A 22,401-nucleotide genomic window follows, 5' to 3' on the forward strand; every position below is an offset into this window, starting at 1 on the left:
ATGCTAGATTTATATAGAACGCATTTATAACAAAATTCTGCAAGTTTTGGATAAAAATTATGTTTATCATGCTAGCTTGCAATAGAACATATTAACATAGATCACTGAGTAAGCATTTTATAAATAAAGATTATATATTCATTATGCTAGGTTTCAAATAAACACATCATACAGATTACTGAGTAAGTATTGGATAAATATGATGTTTATTATGCTAGATATAACATATTGATACAGATCATTCAATAAAAGTTGGGAAAAGATTATGTTTTCTAAGCAAGTTTCCAATACAACACACTTATACAGAATAGAAATTTGCATGTGTACAAAGTGTCATTTAAGATTATAAGGGATGACAGGTTCTGCCTAAACAAGATTTTCGCAAATGCTTCCTTTAAATGAAAAAATACCATAAAATCGGAAAAAGTGGTCTCTTATAAGCCTGTGCAGACAGCACAGGGTAATCTGGGACAACATTTAACTTACATGCATTAAACCCAGTTTTCCCACAGTGAGGCTCAAATATATATTTCCTTTGTTCCTACTCACCGAATGGAGTTATAAGGGGACAGGAGACGCTGTAGGACATGATGATGGCAAACAACGATAGAAACCAGGCGTACTGTACACCGTACTGGAACTCCCAGATCACGTGCTGCAATACAAGAAAATAGGTAGTGCAGGGCTTATTATGTCATTCAATTAAGAACAAAATTGATACAAATAAGCTAATTTGGCTGAAGAAATTTCCGTTTGCCGGCACGTTTTGCTTCATAATCATTCATAAAATACCTCTTTTTTATATAAAATCCAGACATATAAAGGAGACAACTTGTTCTGTCCTGGAAATGAACTTGATAGTCTCTTGATAAATCTAAGGCTTTTGATGTAATTGAGGTAAAATAGTGTTTTTTTAACATTCTGTATTCAAGGGGGTGATGAAAAGTAATAACATAATATTACATGTACTTGGATGAAAGACTGGAAAAGTAGGAATAGTAAAAAATAACATAATTGTTTAAAAAATATATACGCTGTATAGGATATCCCAGATCACTTAATGGCAATATAGAGAAAACAAGCATGACATAATAAAGAAATTACCGTATATGTGCGCTTATAAGACGCCCTCGCTTATAAGACGCACCCCGACTTTGGACTTTTTATGGGTGGATTTCAGACTGACCCGCGCGTAAGATGCGGTCAAATTTTGCCGTATTCATCAGCCGGAAAATGGCCGAAAAATGGCAGAATGTTAAAGAAAATCATTAATTAGTAAAACATTGAGAATTTTTCAAACTCGCGCTGCATACAATTAGTAATTCACGTAAGTCTGAAAAATAAAAAAATCAAACAACAAAGTAAATAATATTTGTTTATTTTATGATATATTAGTGGGTTTTAATTTATTTTCAAGTATTATTCATGCAATAAAAATAATTATCAAATTGACAAAATTTCTAACAATTGCGTATTAATCATTTGCCCTAACAATTGCAAACATATTACGTTCGTAATATCAATGCACAAGCAAAATTGATCGTGTCAGTCATCTTAATTGTATTGTTTGACAGGTATTGAAATCTAATAGGCAGATATTTTGAAAGCGTTTAGTTTTATTACCTAGATTATGCAAATTTTACACCCATTGTCTATCAACAATAGGTAACGCCTACTTTCATAAAATTAGCCAATCGCGTGATAGACTCCGAAGCGCAGATCGAAATCACGTGTCAAGAAGAAAGCCATATGCGGATAATTGCATGCGGTCGCTCTTTGCTTCCGTCGTTGTTGGCCCCTAATAAATAATGTGTCATCGGCATTAGTGGGTCGTCTGAATAAACGTGTTTATTTAACAATTGACAGTTGCAAACTGGTAACTTATTTCAGAGGATACCCTAATTGTCAATTATGTCTTAATTGAAAATTAACGACGTGGAACAAAGACGATCAGGTGATACAAACTTGTCAAATAGCATTTGTAATCGGCAGCGTGTTTATTAAACAATTGACAGTTTCAAACTGAGAATTGATTTGCTGTTGTTTTAAGCATGTTGGCATCGTGTTGCCGCTTACACACGTATACTATAATGGCCAATTTATATGGCATTTAACGACGTCGCGCGCAGACAATCAGGTGATAAAAACTTTTCAAGAATAATCTCGGACAATATACCGTCTTACGCCCCAAAAATAACAAAATTCAAATTAAAAATAATAGACAACAAAATCAGTAACAATACATTTTATTACAAATAAATCGGTAACTGAACATAGCGTTCCGATACACGGTACGGGCCAATACAGACTTTAGAGAAAATGCAAATGGCTGCCGCGATGATTCAAAACAACTGACAAGTGTCCAACTTGGCTAGCATAAGCCCAGTAAACTCGATATTTTGAAATTTTGTGTTTATTTTCACCAGTATCTCGCTTATAAGACGCGACCCCAACTGTAACATATTAATTTTAGTCTCAAAAATGCGTCTTATAAGCGCACGCTACGGTAAGCAGCTAAACTTTGTTTATATCATGGTGGTCGTTATGATACCCGGTAAACTTTCTTGATATAATTCATTAGACAGTGCTGGTACTTAGGTGAGAAAAGTCATAGAAATAATTTTGGCCATGCTCTGTGAAAAGGGGGTTTAATGCATAAGCGTATGTGTGGTCCCCGATAAGCCCGTGCAGTCTGCACAGGCTAATCAGGGACGACACTTTCTGCTTTTATGGTATTTTTTGTTTGCAGAAAGTCTCTTCTTAGCAAAAATCCAGTTATGGCGGAAAGTATCGTCCAACACTTTATGCACATGCATTAAACCCCCTTTTCAAAGAGCGCAGCTTATTTCATAAAAGACACCCACACAAGCTATGTGGCAGGGCAGAAATATAAACTTAAACCACTGATTGACACAGGTTGGGTAATTGCTAATTGACTTTTTACAAACTTTGAGTTAAACAAGAACAAGAAAAAACACTTCTGATATTGAATATGTACCCACTACCCATATTGTAATGGTAGCCATAAAATGTCCTAAATATATAAATAGGTAATCAGAGGTGGTTAATGTTAGGTTTGACTCAAAATTGATGGAACTCTTGAAAATCTCTTTTAAAGAATATTCATTTTTCTTAGTCTTAAGGCCAAGTAATGTTTGGAAAAAACGGGACCAGGGCTTACCTTTCTGACAGAGGTCCGCTCAGCGGAAGATCTTGCAGTGAGGATCTTCAGGCCATACATGAAGAGTTCCGAGAATCGAAGTAGTTCCAGGGCCGTACCAATAAACGCAGACGTGATCACGTAGTTGATGAAGAACGCGCCGTTACCAGAAAGGAAGATGCAGCTGCAGAGGACAATTATAGGGTGCCATAAGAAATAATATTGAACCTTGCCCTGAGAAAGGATTTTACAGAATTAAGTGTAATAACAGATTAGCCTGTGCAGTTCACTAAAGCTTATCAGGGATAACACAATCCACCTTAACTGGATTAAACCTAATTTTTCCAGAGCGAGGTTACATTACAGAAATCGAAACTTCAATGAGAGCAATGTTGGCATTACAGTGACCAGCCCTCTTGTATATGAGTCGCGTTCTGAGAAAACTGGGCATAATGCATGTGCGTTAAGTGTCGTCCCAGATTAGCCTGTGCAGTCTGTATAATACATCATAAGTCAATATTTAAAATGTGCGTTCCATATACAGAAACAAAGTGACCAGTAAATACATACCCCCAGTTTATGTTCTTCCCGTGGTCCTTTAGGAAAAAATTAAACAATGCACTGGCACTGAAACATACAAATTATTATCTAACAGGAGAACCAACAACATAAACTTAAAAAAATACAACAGGGTTTTCCACCTTGGCCCAAACACCCAGATGACTCAATAATTGGTACAGACATAGGAGAGTTTGTGATACAGACTAGGTCCATTTCAAGAGACGAACCTTGGTCTTTAATTATGAAACGTGACGCACTTTTTAAACTGCAGCCTGAATTGAAGATCTAATGTGAAAGATGAATTACAAAGAAAGCCTTGAGTGGGGGATCAAACCTTCTGTCCCGGATATTTTTTTGCAATTATACCACAAACTCACCCCAGGTTTCTCATTCAACACTCAATATGTGTTCTGCACAATCATACAGGCTTTTATTTCTTGTACTATAAACGTTACCTTGTCAGGCCCAGTGAAGGTAGGATGAGAATCATCAGGAGCAGGAATACAAAAGTCTTCTGCATCACCGCATGATGTTCGGAACTCCTAAGTTGGAGAACAATTCTTTAAATGGTGAGAATTCAGCTTGATAAAACATAATATATTCAAACGCTTTTTTGTAAGGAACACATTTGTCCAACAATAATACATATCAGCTGTTTGATAAAAATTGAGCATAAGGACATATCTGGGCAGGTGTTCACCAACTCATTCTTAGATTTAAGAATAAAGAATAGTCTTGGACACAATAAACATGCTTGCATATATACTGGCTTAATATGGTGATTTTACCATGAACACCATTTTCTGTATGAAGAATTACCAGGTATACAATTTTATATGTGTTAACTGCCAAGCTAGACTTCACTTTAAAAAATATTCTTATTTTTAGACTTTAGTCTAAGAATAAGTTGATGTCTTGATGAATACATGTCCCTAACAGTATTTCTCCAGCTATGCCTCTGGATCTGTACACGCTGGTCAGGAGTCTTAATGTCCTCTTATGAGACAATGAAACCTTGCATGACTTCACATCAGACAGGGTAACTCGAATGAGACTGTGCAAATGAGAAGGCCAGTCTGCAGCTATGCAGCCAGCATTTTGCGTAAAACCCATTTTTCGCTTGACAACGCTTAATTATCCCACAAAGAACTGGTACTTTCCATTAATTGCAAAAATGTTACAGGGCCAACAACTGTGATGCATATAAATAGGGGTCATGATTGAAAACCTCTTAAACAACTGGATGCTTATTTGTATGTTTAATATACAGTGGAATCCTCGTGATTATGCGAAAAGTACGAAAAATGCTCATACATTTTAAAAAGATGCAATTATAAGAATGAAGTTTCATGATCCTAGGCGTAAGCATTATTGAGTTATCATCCGGAAACCATTTTACTATTTCGAGTCACTGTGACCTTGACCTTTGACCTAGTGACCTGAAAATGTATAGGGGTCATCTGCCAGTCATGATCAATGTACCTATTAAGTTTCATGATCTTAGGCCTAAGCGTTCTTGAGTTATCATCCTGAAACCATCTGGTGGACAGACCGACCGACGGACGGACAGACCGACCGACCAACCGACATGTGCAAAACAATATACCCCCTCTTCTTCGAAGGGGGCATAAAAAGATGATAATGCAAATAATTGTGGTGATCTGCAACTAATTTGTTTAATTGTGATTGAACAGTATATTAAGAACAAATCAAAATTGAGGAAGAAGTAACGATGTTTGAAGTTCACCTCACCTTAAGCAAACATTTAATATAATGCATGTTTTAAAATTACCCTGAACATATTTTTCTTTCAGATGCAACAGTTACCAGTAACTTAAACATGAGCAAATTATAAAAGTTAATGAATACTTTAAAGGGACCATCAACCACAAACAAGGAAAAAAGAAAAGTTCTAAATACCGTATTTTTTTACAATTACCGGTATTAGTTTATATGGATTAAAATATCTAGACTGGTATATTACATTACTTGAAAAAAGTTGAAAAAAGTTCATATTTTCAGTAATAAAGTTTTGCAATGTGAAATCGAAAGTACAGGGTGATCCATAATATCTGATAGCATTTTGGGGTCATGTAATTTCTACATATATCACATGATTTTGAATATCAACACATTGACAAAAACTAGACATGTCCAAGTTTTCATGAGCTTAAAATTGTGCATATTAAGCAAGAAATGACAATGACACTCACCGACCAAGATTTACCTGTAATTTTCTGATGACACAAACTTATGACGATTCCCTTTACAGGGGTATGTAACCCTTAGTAATTATATCAGCCAGAAATTATTCATTTATTATCAAAACAGTATCATATATTATGGATCACCCTGTACATCGTGAAAAAAGGTGACATAACGATATACACACAATAAATAACGCAAGTAGATAGATCATTTTATATATAAAATATATACAATTCACTTCGCATGCACAATTTGCATTCCTAGGTTCACCATGTGACGATGATGATCAATCTACTTGTGTTATTTACAGCTAACTGGTAGTTACCTGGTATCTGTACCCAGTAAAATTTTATACTGAATATACTGAAAATATGAAAACTGAACAACTTTTCAAGTACATTTGTAATGAAATATACTAGTTGTGATATTTTAATCAATATAAACTTATAATTGTAAAATATACGGTATTTTAGAACTTTTCTTTTTTGTCATTTGTGGTTGACGGCCCATTTAAAACAGTAACATGTATGTTCTCTTCAAAAATGAAAGTCCATTTATGGCCATTTATATCTGTGGCATAAGCTGCAATATCGGGTTTCTTTTTGTGAATTTATATTTTATTTGTATCATATTTGAATTTGTATTTACTTATTCTCTATAAAAGCATGTGGTTAAGAAATAAATACATTAAAATAAGCATTTATTAATTTATCATAAGGCGGGGCCTGTCTTGTCATACCTGACTTGTCGTTTGTCAAACAAACAGGTTGTAATACCTCACTTTCCAAAGTCATTTGGGTCCCATTCTTTAAGTTCTGTTTAAAGGAATACATAGTGCAATACATGTAGACTGAATCAGAATGCTGTATCAAGGTAACATTTCTTCACTCACCTTGTCCAGTGTCCCACAAACATGTCAGCAAAGGCCACCACACTTGGCAGCAGGGCAGTGAAGGTCCACAAGAGAAGGGTGGGCAAAAACTGGATCAGCACGGCACTCTACAAGAGAAATGAGCCTTGCTCTGTGAAAAGGCAGTTTAATGCATGTGCGTAAAGTGTCGTCACAGATTGGCCTGTGCAGTCCACACAGTGAGATAAAAACAAAATACTACTAGACTCGTACCCCAGTTTTTTCAATGTACTCCTTGTAGTTGAGTTTATCAAGGTTGTTGAGAACGATGGCCGGAGTGGTGAAGAAGAAGAGCAGGATGATGACGAGGAAGTTGATGAGGACGGTCTTCACCCACAGGCGCCAGCCGTACTGTGTCAGCTTGTCCCTGCAGGACACAGGAAGCAAATTAAGTTTGTTAGTTTAGTTGAATTCATTCGCTTTTTTAATGGTAACACACAGGTCATTTCCTCCTTCACTTGACATAGTCACCCAGTAACCCCTGTTTCACCTGAGGACTTTATTCCCCCCCCCCATGACACAAACACCTAACGGTGCCATTTATGCAAACAACTTTTCATAACAATACCGCCATGGCAGTTTAAGCATTAAACAAATAAAATGGGATATGCTCAAAATGACTACTTGGTAATTATCCCCCGCCATAGGCGGAGGGATATTGTTTTGGTGTTGTCCGTCCGTCTTTCCGTCCGTCCGTCTTTCCGTCCGTCCGGCACTTTTGTGTCCGGAGCCATATCTCGAAAGTGCTCTGGCGGATTTCATTGAAACTTGGTATGAGTATATATATGGATAAAAGGATGATGCACGCCAAATGGCATTGTACACCATCTGTTAATAACGGAGTTATGGCCCTTTGTATCTTGACAAAATTCTTTTTTGTGTCAAATATAACACTTTTGTGTAAAGAAGCATATTGGCGGGGATATCAATTCAACAAATTTGTAACTGTCTTTATCCTAAGAGGACCCTAATACAATACAATACCGGTATATAATAAAATATAGTGATGACATATTGTGTATAGTTGACAATGCACTGGGGGGGTGGGGTGCTTAGCCTTTTTATTTTGCATAGAAATATATACAGGCCCAAGGACTTCAAACATTCTTCAGCTTTTTCTAAGTCTTTCTTGTAAACATTTAAAAAAACTCAAATTGGTCTTAAGAGATCAATGTAAAGATAGATAACTTTTGAAGTCGTTAGGAATTTATAAATAAGTCCAAAAGGGAGTCAATTTTAAAGTAAAAAAGAGGTAGGCTGATGTGGGGGTATCGATTAATTAACGGAAGTATCTAAGCTTTGTAAGAATTATTGATGCTAGATGAAACATGTCATTTTGGTAGACCTCAGATGGACGGAAGGACACACAAAATAAACAAACAGACAGGCCAAACCATAAATTCCTCCAAACAGCTGTAAAGGCTTAGAATATAAATACAGGATGTTTTACACATTTTATGTCCACATCCTGTGGATTTTACAAGTAAAAATTACACAGCAACTTCAGGATTAATTATTCTTAAAAATCATTACTTTTTCAACAAAAAAGGCCACAGACCAGTAAATGTTCTCAGGGGCTGGTGCGTAGGATACATCCCACTGTACAACATCCAACTCCAAGTGTATGCTAGAGGGCTGAGGATTCTGGGACGCCTTGCATGATGGCTGGAAATCATGCAGGATTCTGAAAAATGATTAAAATGTGTTTTATCATTGTAAGAGATGCCGTGTGTTCAACCAAAAATGCAAACTTAACATAGTCTCATATTCAACACCCAAATTGTTGAAGTAATTTACCCAAGGCATCACATCTCATTTCGAGAATAAGTAAACAATCATATTATTTTGCAACAAGTGATCATGCACTCAACATAGCTTTCATCTCCATTAAAAAAAGAAGATACATGTAGGTATTAACAATATATTTGATTTTAGCTCTTAGAAATTTTGTATGAAAATCAACACTATTCATATTCAAGAGCAGCATGATTAGTATATGATTATATAATTATCATGGTATATAATCAAATTAAATTTCACTTCAGCTGATACAAACAAAAAAATTCATGTGGCATATAACCAAATAGAGAATAATAGGTTAGTGTTGATTATAGATCAGGTTTATCATGCGAGGCTTAGAAAACAAAAAGCACGAGTCTTGGCGAGTGCTTTTTCGTTTTCGTGCCGAGCATGATAAACCTGATCTATAATCAACACTAATCTATTATTCTATTTATCCTACTTTTTATTTTGTAAACCTTTTTGTTTAAACAAAATTAGTTTGACTGGATAATTTGGCTGGATTTATGACGTCATTTCGTCGAAATATTGACGTCATTTCCTGCCGTTGATTATAGATGATATTTAATCAACGGGGCTTTAATCAACCGAATTCGCTGTAAAAGTGGGATAAAAGGGAAATACATATTTGGTCTTTTACAAAAAACAAATTTTTAGTTTATGCTTTAGTACATGACATGCACACTTATATGCTAAAAATGCTGAAACCTTACCCTGGAAAAAGTGTCAGTTTTAATTTAAGTTTCATTGTTACTTAATGACAGTTTTGTTGATTTATGATAATAACCATGTTTGTGAATATTCTACACACATTTTTATTAGTCAGGAAAAGTAAATTTCACTGATAGACTGATGTAATAAATATGGGAGGATAGTGTGCATGAAGGCATAGAACTGGAAAGAACTGCAAGAAATCTGCCATGGTAAATCAATCCCCAAACCCAAAGATCACCAGGATTTCCTCCATTATAATGCATCATATACATCACTGTGCATGTAGGAATGGAAATCTGGCCATGCTGATCTGCCTTATATGCCAAATTTATACATATATATTTTTCTATTTTAACATCTTTTCAGTTCACTGTGATTCTAATAACTACAAAATATCACTCATTCATGAATGTATTGGTAAAACATGTTAAGCTATGTACTGCGTAATTAAATTCAAATCATTTGCACTGGAAATGGGACCTTGAATACTTGTGCAGGCTGCAGCAATAACTTGCAAGGGAAAGAAAAATGTTGCCTTATAAATTGTTTGTTTCTCCAAATATCATGTAGTAACAGTCTATTATGTAAAGTTGGAATACAACATTAATTCTAGAATGGACTGTTTCAGCTTCATTTGCTTGGTTTTGACCATGCAAATGTCAGTGGTCATAAAAACAAAGATTAAAGGCATAAATGATATAGTTATCATTTAAAAATAGATGGACCTTTGCTCATGCACCGCATGGGCAAACCCCCTTTGCTCATACACCGCATTGGCTAACCCCCCTTTCCTCATGCATCGCATGGGCAAATCCCCTTTGCTCATGCACAGAATGGGCAAACCCCCTTTGCTCATACACATGCGGTGCATGAGCAAAGTGAGTTTGCCCATGCGATGTATGAGCAAAGGGAGCTTGCCCATACGGTGCTGAAACAGTCCATTTTATAATTAATGTTGTATTCCAACTTTATATAATAGACTGTTTAGTTTTGGTAAACAAGACCTGTAAACTCTGCAAACAAATCAATACGAATTGTAGCAAGAGCTTTCGAAAGACAGGTGCTCAACTATTCTTCCGTTTGAAAGTGTATTGTACATTTTCTGTCAGAAACCTGATATATATAATGTAAAAATCGCAAAAGACAGACACATTTTACATGCTGGACTGTACCACAAAGAGGAAAAATATGCAGGACATTTGTAAATGTAATATGATTCAATACGGTAATTGCTCCATATCGTTGTGTTGCTTGAATAGGAAAATACATACTGTTCCTTAATGACAACTATTCTGATATATTCACACAACTAAAATGTTAAATTCTTATTGAATTACACTTTTTTAATTTTAGTTTGTCATGTTTTTTTTGTATAAGCCTTTCCATTTTGGTCAAAACAAGTAGATTTATCCTTGTTCATTTTGGTCTCTTCTTTTTTCTCTTACCAAGTCCCAGTCACAGTCACAGGTCTTGGTCAGTGACTCTTTCTGAAGACCACTGACACATACATACATTTTGTGTTCAATACTAGCTGTATTAGAGATATTCATATCGAGTTTGTGCATGCAACTATTAACCTGACTGTTCTAAGTATGAAAGGAGCTGAATTCAGCAAAATTGCAGGTCAGAAATATAGGCATTGGTCAAAGACCTCAGCTTACTTCTGCAAAATTGCAAGGCTGAGATATAGGCATTGGTCAAAGACCTTAACTTAATTCTGCACAATTGCAGGTCAGAGATATAGGCATTGGTCAAAGACCTCAGTTGAATTCTGCAAAATTGCAGGTCAGAGATATAGGCATTGGTTAAAGACCTCAGCTTAATTCTGCAAAATTGCAGGTCAGAGATATAGGCATTGGTCAAAGAAATCAGCTTAATTCTGCAAAATTGCAGGTAAGAGATATAGTCATCGATTATAGACCTCACATGACAATGTGTGAAAACCTCAACCTAAATTTCAAGTTGCACGAAAACCTTAAGCACACGTTTTAAAATACACAAATCATAATCCTGCTTAAAGGCAGGTCACATTTATATGTCATAGTCAATGAAAGTTCATTAAGACCCTTGACACGCATTTTAACAATTATTTCGATATCTGTGTTAAATATAGAGATATGGAAAAGTTGAACACCAACTTTAACGATTATTTTTTAATGACAAAAAGGGGAATAATTCTGATTCATGGCAGGTCAGAGATAAAAACCTCACACAATGACCCAAAACAGAATGTAAAGTTTTGATTGAATACCTTTAGCAGAAACACTGAAATAAAGATGATGCTTGTTTATCTTAACCCAAGCATAACACAGACGCCGACGCCGATGCCGTAACAAAGTTTTGGGTGAGTAGCACAGCTACGACTATTCCTTGAATAGTTGAGCTAAAAAGAAAACTTCAAAGCAAAAAATTCAAAACATTGTGTTGAACACTACCTGTCATGCAATCTCTTGCTTAAAAGCAATGTTTGAAATTTCATTTAGGATGAACAATCTTTGGACACATCAAATGTCAACAATTAGCTGCCCATTACACTGTATATGATGTCAATTACATACAACAATACATAAATAAAGGGTCATAATTTTGAAGATCCAGTACAAGTTATTTGTATCTCCAATAGCAGCAAAAGCTTCATATTACACCTAGATATAGTACCTCTCCGCCATTCCAACATTTTCAAAGGTGACAAATGCCACCCCAAGGTTGTTCTGGTAGGCAATCACCTTCTCCTTCTCAATCTCTGCCTCTAGACTGGTCTCCTCATCTCCATAGTATGTGATTGCATCCACCTGCAGAAAAGGGGCTTAATGCATGTGTGTAAAGAGTTGTCCCAGATTAGTCCGTGCAATTTGCACAGGCTAATCAGAGACGAAACTTTCGATTAAACTGGATTTTTGTTTCCAAGAGGCTTCTTTTAAAGGAAAGATTCTATAAAAGCGGTAAGTGTCCTCACTGATTTGCCTATGTGGACTGCACAGGCTACTCTAGGACAACACTTTACGCACATGCATTAAAAGACAGGTCTCCTCATCCCCATAGTATGTGGTGGCAACCAACTTTAGAACAGCAGCACCACAGGCTGTTCCTTGCTGATACATTAAGTAAATATGAGCCTCGTGGGAAAAGGGAGAAGTGGGCTTAATGCATGTGAGTAAAGGTTCATCCTAGATTAGCAGTATGCACAGGCTAATCAGGGATGACATATGCTGCTTTAATGGCATATTTTGTTTAAAGGAAGTCTCTTCTTCGCAAAAATTCAGTTTAGGCGGAAAGTGTCGTCCCTGATAAGCCTGTGGGGACTGCACAGTCTTATCTTGGACAACACTTTATCCATATGCATGAAGCCTGTGGGGACTGCACAGTCTTATCTTGGACAACACTTTATCCATATGCATGAAGCCCAGTTTTACCAGAAAGCTCATGATCTGATTAAAGAATTGTTGCAAAAGTGGTTTCCAACAAGAGCTGTCACCATAGGATGACATATGCTAGGGCTGCATGGTATATCCGAAATATCCGAGATTCGCTGATCCAAACGAGGATTGCGGATCTAACCCTGATTGGTAAAATCGGTTTCGAATCAGGATCTTATTTGAGTTTAACCTTTTGTTTGTGTTAATTGTTTCTTTCGCCCTAAGGCCACGACTTTTTTTTATATTGGTTTACAAAAATTATTTTGAAAATGGTCCATCGGGCGGTCGAAAAAAAAACAAAAAAAAAACATCATTGGAAAAATAAGTTAATACTAATAACATCAGAACAAAGACATCATATCTTTTATAACCTTAACACAGAGACGAAAAATCAAATTATGCAATGAAACACATCTATATCTTCAAATGAAATGAGTCACCTAAAAGCACCTTTTGTAACATCAGGCAATTTTAAACACTCCATTAAATGACATGCGTTCTTCTCCCATTAAAACAAAAAACTGCGCTTCATTTCCGTAATTCGATGCGCACCATTACGCAATGCGATGCCCGTTGCATAAATCTTATATAAGATAAACTACTCATACACAAAGTATGTGTTTGCTCTTATTGGACTTATGACATCGTCCATGAAAAAAAATCGATGTAGATCGATCCCCGCGTCGTCGCGGTAATGTTTGTTAAAGTTGTTGTTGTCATGAAAACTCGTTGATTTACAACGCAAAACGTCTTATTTGAACTGACGCGAATTAATACAATCATAATTTATTTGTCAACTTGGCTTTTGCTTTATTTTGATAATTTAATCCGGGGCGCCATTTAATCCAAAGTTTAATGTTAGCAAGTGTTTTTACTGGAATTGTAAACAAGGAGCCAGTTAAAGTCTTCCGAAAATGTGCAGTCTGTGTGAATTGACAGTTTTACGTCATCAAAGGAAAGCCGCTTGCTGTCTAAAGCAATAAAGCGACAAATTTCGCGCCGACAAAATTGGCTTCCTTTGTCTAGCAATCAACATGCCGAACCAATCGTGCGTTTGTTTCTCAATTGCAATCCTCCAATTTAATAATAGCACGTGCATAGCTTCGCCTTCGAATCTTTTGCAGAGAACGGAGGCGGAGTTTAACGGTTAATTGAGCTAGTATTTTACGCAAGTTGAGTGTCGATTTGCCGAAATTACTCGGCCCTAAGCATTAAAACGACAAATACATTTATCAATGATTTTCCGAGATATACCGATTTGTTCCGATTTCCAAACTTTCTGTACAGTTCCTATAAACTATGGCGGACGTGTTTACAAAATTCCTAAACACATTTATCGTAAATAATGGCAGTGTTTTATTGGATTATTTATACTAATTATCAAATTGCAAGGTAATACTTTTTTATCTACTATAATATCGGGTTTGTTTAATATAATAAACATGTTAAACAATATATTTGCGTCACAGACTCGGAAATAAATGTTGATGCGGTCGACATTTTACTGACGCTGATTTTCCTATTGTCTGTAATTAAATAAATTTTGATAAGTGCCCGTGCCATAATTTTTTAGGTCCAAAGCGGGACATTCCATAAAAAATTGTCGGGACATTTGACCCAAAAGCGGGACACCTAAAACGATTTATCATCCCAACTTTACTGTAGTCAGTATAGTATTAGTACTAACAAAAACTCATGATACTTTTATTCAAGACATAAAACATCTGATATGAAGCATGGAATCTAAAACATAACAATAACAGTTTTATAAAATAAGACAATAGCAAACAACGAGGAAAATATTCATCTTTTTAGAGTACAAAATCTAGAACATTACGACAACAATACTCATGATATTAATTTCAATGGTAAACATTAACGCAGGGGAGGCTATCCAGTACACTGAAAGTACGGGTTACAGTAAACTATCTACCGAACAGTTACATCAGTTACACACGGATTGCGCGGCCGTACACATTTCAGAGGTAAGTTTTTGGTGGAAGCAAACCGTCTTTGTGTTTATTTCACCTCTCAACAACGCCTCAACCGTTTTTACACCAACAAAAACAAAAGCACAAAAGAAGTCTATGGCTGCTTTACTCGAATTTTTTTTCTCTAATGTTAATAATCATATTTTGTTTTCTTCTTATATACACAGATTAAACTGAATTGTGAATTGTCAGGCGCTGTATTGGGGTAGCGTCAAACTGTCATGAATAACAACACGTTGTTTTTATTACAATAACACAAGACAAGATGAGTACCACTTTTACTGTTTGTTGCGATGTTTTTTTAAGCATGTATCCATGCGCAGTTTGTTACTTGTCAATTGTCGCGGCTTAATTGGAGTAGGGTCAAACTGTCATGCATAGCACCTCGTGGTTTTTAGCTTAATTGGAGTAGGGTCAAACTGTCATGCATAGCACCTTGTTGTTTTTATTACAATTACACCCAATTACACTAGACAGGATGGGTATCACTTATTGGACTGTTTGTTGCGATTTTCGTATATTGCACATTCGGATTATCCCGCTATTTATGAACTAAACATTGAATGTAAAAGACTCATTAATTACGTAGAGTTAATTTTACAAAACAATTGTTTTGTAAACCGTTTCAAACAAATACAAAAATAAACACATTTTCAACATTTATTTCATTATAATACAACTATCGATAGCAATAAGCGACCACTATCTTGAAGACCACCATGGTGTGAATGCCTGATAAAATCAATAATTAGCCGATAAATCGCTGACAAGGTGTCATAAACAACACTGGTACACACGATAAGTAGAATCGGATTGTTAATTGGGGGCAATACAGGGATTAGCGGGGGTAGGTGTTAGCGAAACAGCTTGAATAGCGAATTTTATTGGGAACCTATAGACCTTACATCGTTTTTTACGAATGTCGGGACAAATCGTCTCATATCGGGACGGCGGGACAAAGGGCCCAAAAGCGGGACTGTCCCGCCGAGATCGGGACGTATGGCATGTATGTAAAGTGCCCATAAAAGGACTGGTACATACTGTGTCACATTGAAAAATATCCCGATCTCTGTAATATATGGTGAACCAATCGTTGATTGTACTTACTTGATTTTATTCGCAACCGTACTCAAACCGGATCGTTTTTTTTTTCTCGTTTCGCTCGTTTTTCAGTGCGGTCGGGAATAAAATATATAAAAAAAGACGATTTTCCGATTTTATTTTTTTTTCCCATTTTCCAAAAATTAGGGTCGGCGGTTTTGTAAACCAAGAAATATAAAAGTCGTGGCCTAATACGTTTCTTTAAATTGTTTCTTTCTGTTCGAAAGGCTGACTGGTATGTAGTTTGTCACAATTATCGCTACTTTTTCGACAAAAACATGGTACTACACAGTCTACTTTCGTGTTCGATGGTGCAAAATGGCGCAGAAGAAAATTCCAGATGCACCTAAACAATTAAAATCCTCGGTGTGGAAGCATTTTGGGTTTTATCAGCATACTTATTCTGGCTTATAAGGTCGTTACAAAGTATTTTATTGATACTTATTGCAGATTGCGTGTGATGCCTTTATTGCTTGTTAAAATACAGCGTTATTCATATTATATCTGACTGACATAGATGTGTTTAATATGAGACATTATTATTAATGTTTGTCGTTAAAATGCTTACACTATTTCGTGTATGTGCGATTTTGATAAATTTGCGGAATCTGGACCCGGGTATAATTTTTTTTTCGAACAACATAAGTCTATTTTGTCATCAACTTAGTATTTGTTTTTGTTTTTGATGTCGTTATTTCTGCTTCCACTACTGCTGTTGCGGCTGCAGCTGCATCTACCAATGCTGCTAAAGTAGTATAAATATTAGTAGCTGTTAAGTTTATAATAATAATAAAAGTTAATTACTTTTCTCATAAGACATATATACGTCCTGGTGTTTCAAAACATAATTTTGGTTATAACAATATAAATTATTATTTATTTTGTGTATTTTTACTTTCAAATTAGGATTCGAACCGATATTCGATATACAAGCCTTTCATTCGGATCCAATTGAAATTTTGGATTCGGTGCAGCACTAACATATGCCGCCTATAAATGCTTTGATAAAAGTTATGAGCATTTTTGAAACCTAAATACTAAATCCTTGAAATGCACAAAGTGACACCATGACCTAGTTTTTGACCCGGCATGACCCATATTCGAACTTGACGAAGATATTGTCTAGATACAACTTCTGACCAAGTTTGGTAAAGATCGGATGAAAACTATTTGAATTAGAGAGCAGACAAGAAAAACGTGACAGACTGACAGACAGTGCGAAAACTATATACCCCCTTTTCTTCAAAAGGGGGCATAAAAAGTGTATTTCATTTTCATCTAGGTCTGTATATTTCTCAATTTTATTCATGACATTATGAAATACTATAATTAAAAGGAAATTCAATGATATGAATTATACAAATACTCCTAAAAATTTGGGTTGCATTATTTGTTGTCACACAAACACGTGCAATTACAGCAAGATATGTGTTTGTCAGAAACACTATGTCCCCTTCTGCGCCATTTTGAAGCTATATATTTGACCTTTGACCTTGAAGGATGACCTTGACCATGACCTTTCACCACTCAAAATGTGCAGCTCCATAAGATACACATGCATGCCAAATATGAAGTTGCTATCTTCAATATTGCAAAAGTTATGGCAAAATGTTAAAGTTGGTGCAAACAAACACACAAACGAACCAACCAACCAACAGACAGGACAAAACCAATATGTCCCCCACAATCATGGTGGGGGACATAAAAATACCCAGGGACACAAATCCTAATAATATGTTTAGAAATTTAAGCTTCTTAAGTTATGCACAACACACAAATCCAATAGGCACATACAAAATTAATTGAAATGGATTTAAAGAGCATATAGTAAAACAAGAGGGCCATTATGGCCCTGTATCGCTCCACTGTTTTTTTATGCGAAAAAAATGTGCAATGCGCATGGGTTGAAATGTACTCAAGCATGTGACTTTCTCTTTCTATCCCTCGTCCCACTGGGTGCTTAAAGTTGGAAGGGTGAGCATTTTTATATATGGAAAAAATTACTACCGTGTTAACTAAACAGACTAAAAAGCCCGGGAATTGTTGCACAGGTCCTTTGCTTATAACGTAGGTACATTTATGTCTCCAAAAGATATTGTTGTTCTTTCTATTTCACATATTTTTAGATGCTGAAGATCAAATCTACGCATTTGATTTGAAACAGATTCACAAGACCCATATGAATCAAAATGCCTTAACCCTTTACCAAACGACACATTTTGGACTTTCCCAATTTGAAAGAGGTTGCAGACTACAATTAAATTGTAATAGAATCTGAAGGAAATAATCAGGTAGGGTAGAAATAATTGTGATAAAAGGAGAAATTGCTCATCTTGAGCAATTTCTCCTTTTATCACAATTATTTATAAAGTCGTCAGCTACAAACCAGTAAAATCCTGTTAGTGTTTGGCTAAGGGTTAATAATCTCTGGTTCCTTCTTAAGAGCCTTTCACACATTTATAACAAATACAATAGTAGCATCTTTCTTTGTAAAGAATCATCTCAAAATATAACATGGGCTGTTTGTAAAACATGCATGCCCCCCATATGGGCTGTCATTTGTAGTGGCAGCCATTGTGTGAATACGTTTTTTGGCACTGTGACCTTGACCTTTGACCTAGTGGCCTAAAAATCAATAGGGGTCATCTGCGAGTCATGATCAATGTACCTATGAAGTTTCATGATCCTAGGCGTATTAGCTTTCTTGAGTTATCATCCGCAAACCATTTTACTGTGTAAAGTCACCGTGACCTTGACCTATGATCTAGTGACCTGAACGTCAATAGGGGTCATCTGCGAGTCATGATCAATGTACCTCTTAAGTTTCATGATCCTAGGCGTAAGCCTTCTTGAGTTATCACCCGGAAACCATTTTTCTAAGTTGAGTCACCGTGACCTTGACCTTTGACCTAGTGACCTGAAAATCAATAGGGGTCATCTGCGAGTCATAATCAATGTACATATGAAGTTTCATGATCCTAGGCATAAGCATTCTTGAGTTATCATACAGAAACCATTTTACTATTTTGGGTCACCGTGACCTTGACCTTTGACCTAGTGACCTAAAAATCAATAGGGGTCATCTGCGAGTCATGATCAATGTACCTATGAAGTTTCATGATCCTAGTCATAAGCCTTTTTGAGTTATCATCCGAAAACTATTTTACTATTTCGGGTCACCAAACCTTGACCTTTGACCTAGTGACCTGAAAATCAATAGGGGTCATCTGCGAGTCATGATCAATGTACCTATGAAGTTTCATGATCCTAGGCATAAGCGTTCTTGAGTTATCATCCAGAAACCATTTTACTATTTCAGGTCACCGTGACCTTGACCTAGTGACCTGAAAATTAATAGGAGGTCATCTGCGAGTCATGAACAAATTTGGTAGAGGACTATTAGATATCACTACATACCAAATTTAGTAGCCCTAGGCTCTTTAATTATGAACAAGAAGATTTTTAAAGTTTGCACAAAATAGGCCTTTTTTAAGCATATGTTCATTTATGTGACCCCCGGGGCAGGGTCAAATTTGTCCCCAGGGGCATAATTTGAACAAACTAAGTAGAGACCTATTAGATGTCACTACATACTGAATATGGTAGAAATAGGCCCAATAGCTATGGACAAGAAGATTTTTAAAGTTTGCACAAAATGGGCCCAATATAAGCATATGTTCAATTTTGTGACCCCTGGGGAACGGTCAAATATGATCCCAGGGGCTTAATTTGAACAAACTTGGTAGAAGACTATAAGTTGTCATTACATACCAAATTTGGTAGCCCTATGCCATACGGATATGGACAAAAAGATTTTTAAAGTTTGCACAAAACAGGCCTTATATAAGCAAATTTTCAATTAGAAAATTGAGCATTACAATGAGCCCAAGTCTTTTGATGCAATAAAGCTTAAATAAACAGGTTTAAACTACTCTACCTCTCTACACCCACACGTCTCTTCGCAGCAAAGGAGTTGTCCACAGCAGTATGGACTCAGTGTGGGCCGGTGACCAGTCTTCTGGAGCTCCTGCTCCGAGTTCAGGCGTGACTCTAGTGCACTCATTCTGTATTGGAATAGGTTTTCATGTTCACAAACAGTTCATATTTGTTTCTTTGGAGTGGTTGAATGTATCCAAAAATATTTGAGTCCAATATCAGGGTGTACATACACACTACTCACACTGTTACTGAGAAAGCTGGGTAACCAGTACTAAGCACATATACTTTGGCTGTCAATTACTCACACTGTTACTGAGAAAGCTGGGTAACCAGTACTAAGCACATATACTTTGGCCAGTAATTGACAATAGCTCTACTTATATCAGATATATAGAGAATAACAGGTTACTGTCCCATCCTTTTGTAATATATCAGGTGAGGCTTAGAATAATATAACGGCGAGGCTTGCCGAGCCGTTATGTTATTTGTGCCGAGCCTGATATATTACCAAACGATGGTACAGTAACCTGTTTTTCTGTTAATCATACCACATTTTCCTAAAAATCTGCAAAACAATCCATTTCTTTATATTTTAAATGTACGGATCCCGGCTGATTTTGCTGATCCGGCTTTTACACGTTGACATACATGTAGAAACGGCATTCGAAAAGACAACACGAATTATCGCTTATTTTAAACATCGTATAGAGAGAAAAAAGTTGTTTGCACTACAAATGGGAAGAGTACAACCGCTTTAATTATAAACGTCTTGAATTTGAGATCAGGAATGGACTGCAGCGACAAATTTAATCGAACAACACATTTCACCGAATAGTTTGGAGACGCCATTTTGGAGATGTGTATTGAAATTGACATTTTGATGATGGTGTCAACAATGACATAAGTGTGTCAAAATCGTTTGTTCAAATAGTTGAGGATTAGCATACATTTATCATTTGTCTTGACTTTCTATGCAACACTTGCGAGTGCAATGACTATATCGATATTTAAGATTTTTGCCCCATTGATGACGTCATTTAACTTCTGCAATGCGGGCTGTTGTGATTTTTAAAAAATAAACGTTTTTGTGATTTTTGACTTTAAACTAGAACAAAATATGTACGTTCTTGGTATCAAATTGTTTGTTTTGTTGAACCTGATTCATGTTAATAGAAATTGTTGACTTAATTGCCAATCCCACGTAGCTCCAAACATTGACTGATATAAGAACTTCCTGTTGACCATGATATAAAAAAATATATCAGGCAACGTTATATCAGGCAGATATCAATGCGATGGTATGATAAAGGGTAATATGGTGGTACAATATCTTAGTCAAGGCCTGTGTAGGAGCCTGCAGCTATAAAGTTTGTATAATAAGCTGTCTTTTGCAAGTAATTGGTTGTATTTTTAAGTATATACTGGTCATGTACGTAATTCCGGCCACTTTTGGGACTATTTAAGAAAAATCTTTAGTGTTAGGCAACTGGTTGAAACTAAACTTCACATATATAATCCTGGGTTCAAAACTCACCTAGCATGAAAATTTAAATAGAATTAGATCGGTGAATGTTACTTAATGAACAGAAAATGATGACATGTAAACTATCCATTTTCGTAGGTTAAATGTACCTAAAAAATCGGCCACTTTTCAGTTTGATCTGCAGATAAAATTACAAAGCAATATCTTTGGCAAATGTCCTCAATTTCAGAGTATTAATCAATGTTTATACTATTAAAATATTTGACTTAAATTTAAAATAAATGCGAAATTATTATACCAGTTACTCCCCCTACCTATTTTAATAAATATAAACAATTGGAAACTGCTAATTCATAAAAAAATATTTATTTTTAATGTGTTTAATAAAATGTTTCAAACATAGCTAAAAAAGTAAACACATTTTGTTTGAAAAGTTGACTTCAGTGTTGATTATTAGTAAACGCTTATATATAATATTAAAACATGTAATTTAGTAATATTCTTATAAAGGGAGGTAATTCATATATTAAAAATTTATATATAGGTTCTGATTTGTATGTTTTGAATACAAGTTTTTGTACAATTAATTGGTAAAACTTAAATTAAAGTTTATTAGATAAAATAAAAATAATTTTATCAAATATATTTGTTTCTTATATGAATATAATTGTTGCAGATAATGATGGCATCACTTTCCCCATGAGCCTAATATTTCCTGCTATATTTGTGACATTTTAACACAAAAGTTTACAGTGATGTGGTTCTTACATTTGCAAAATCTTGAGAGTGGGGATGGTTTTCATGTTGATTTTTCAAAATAAAAACAAAATATGTGCATTAAGATCATGAAAATGATTTTACACAGGTGGCCGATTTTTTACGTACAGGCCGGAATTACGTACATGACCAGTAGACATAGAAAATATGTGTAACTTTTTGTACAATAAGTTCATTACATGTAGTCACCATAGAATATTGATATATTATTATTTCATGATTGTATTGATATTAAACATTCCTCAACAATTTATATTTTTTAATTAATAAATGTTTTAGCAGATTTTGTATGTATTTAAAATGACTTTAAACCTAAAACATTACTGTTATGGTAACACCAT

General features: G+C 35.5%; 2 protein-coding genes across 2 annotated transcripts in view; one reads left to right on the plus strand and one right to left on the minus strand.

The window, feature by feature from the left end:
- LOC127873303 (serine/arginine-rich splicing factor 4-like) overlaps positions 1-22,401 on the plus strand; it is a 252,711-nt gene that overhangs the window by 74,318 nt on the left and 155,992 nt on the right. The window lies entirely within an intron of this gene.
- Positions 1-22,401, minus strand: part of LOC127872091 (calcium permeable stress-gated cation channel 1-like) — a 70,313-nt gene that overhangs the window by 4,680 nt on the left and 43,232 nt on the right. The window contains exons 13-21 of the mRNA XM_052415421.1: positions 19,799-19,925; positions 12,012-12,145; positions 8,398-8,523; positions 7,053-7,206; positions 6,822-6,928; positions 4,177-4,263; positions 3,731-3,787; positions 3,182-3,344; positions 550-655 (exon numbers count right to left, since the gene is read on the minus strand). Coding sequence (XP_052271381.1) covers positions 550-655; positions 3,182-3,344; positions 3,731-3,787; positions 4,177-4,263; positions 6,822-6,928; positions 7,053-7,206; positions 8,398-8,523; positions 12,012-12,145; positions 19,799-19,925 — 1,061 coding nt within the window. The remainder of the gene's footprint in view (positions 1-549; positions 656-3,181; positions 3,345-3,730; positions 3,788-4,176; positions 4,264-6,821; positions 6,929-7,052; positions 7,207-8,397; positions 8,524-12,011; positions 12,146-19,798; positions 19,926-22,401) is intronic.

Source organism: Dreissena polymorpha, chromosome 3, assembly GCF_020536995.1.
Source record: "Dreissena polymorpha isolate Duluth1 chromosome 3, UMN_Dpol_1.0, whole genome shotgun sequence".
NCBI lineage: Eukaryota > Metazoa > Mollusca > Bivalvia > Myida > Dreissenidae > Dreissena > Dreissena polymorpha.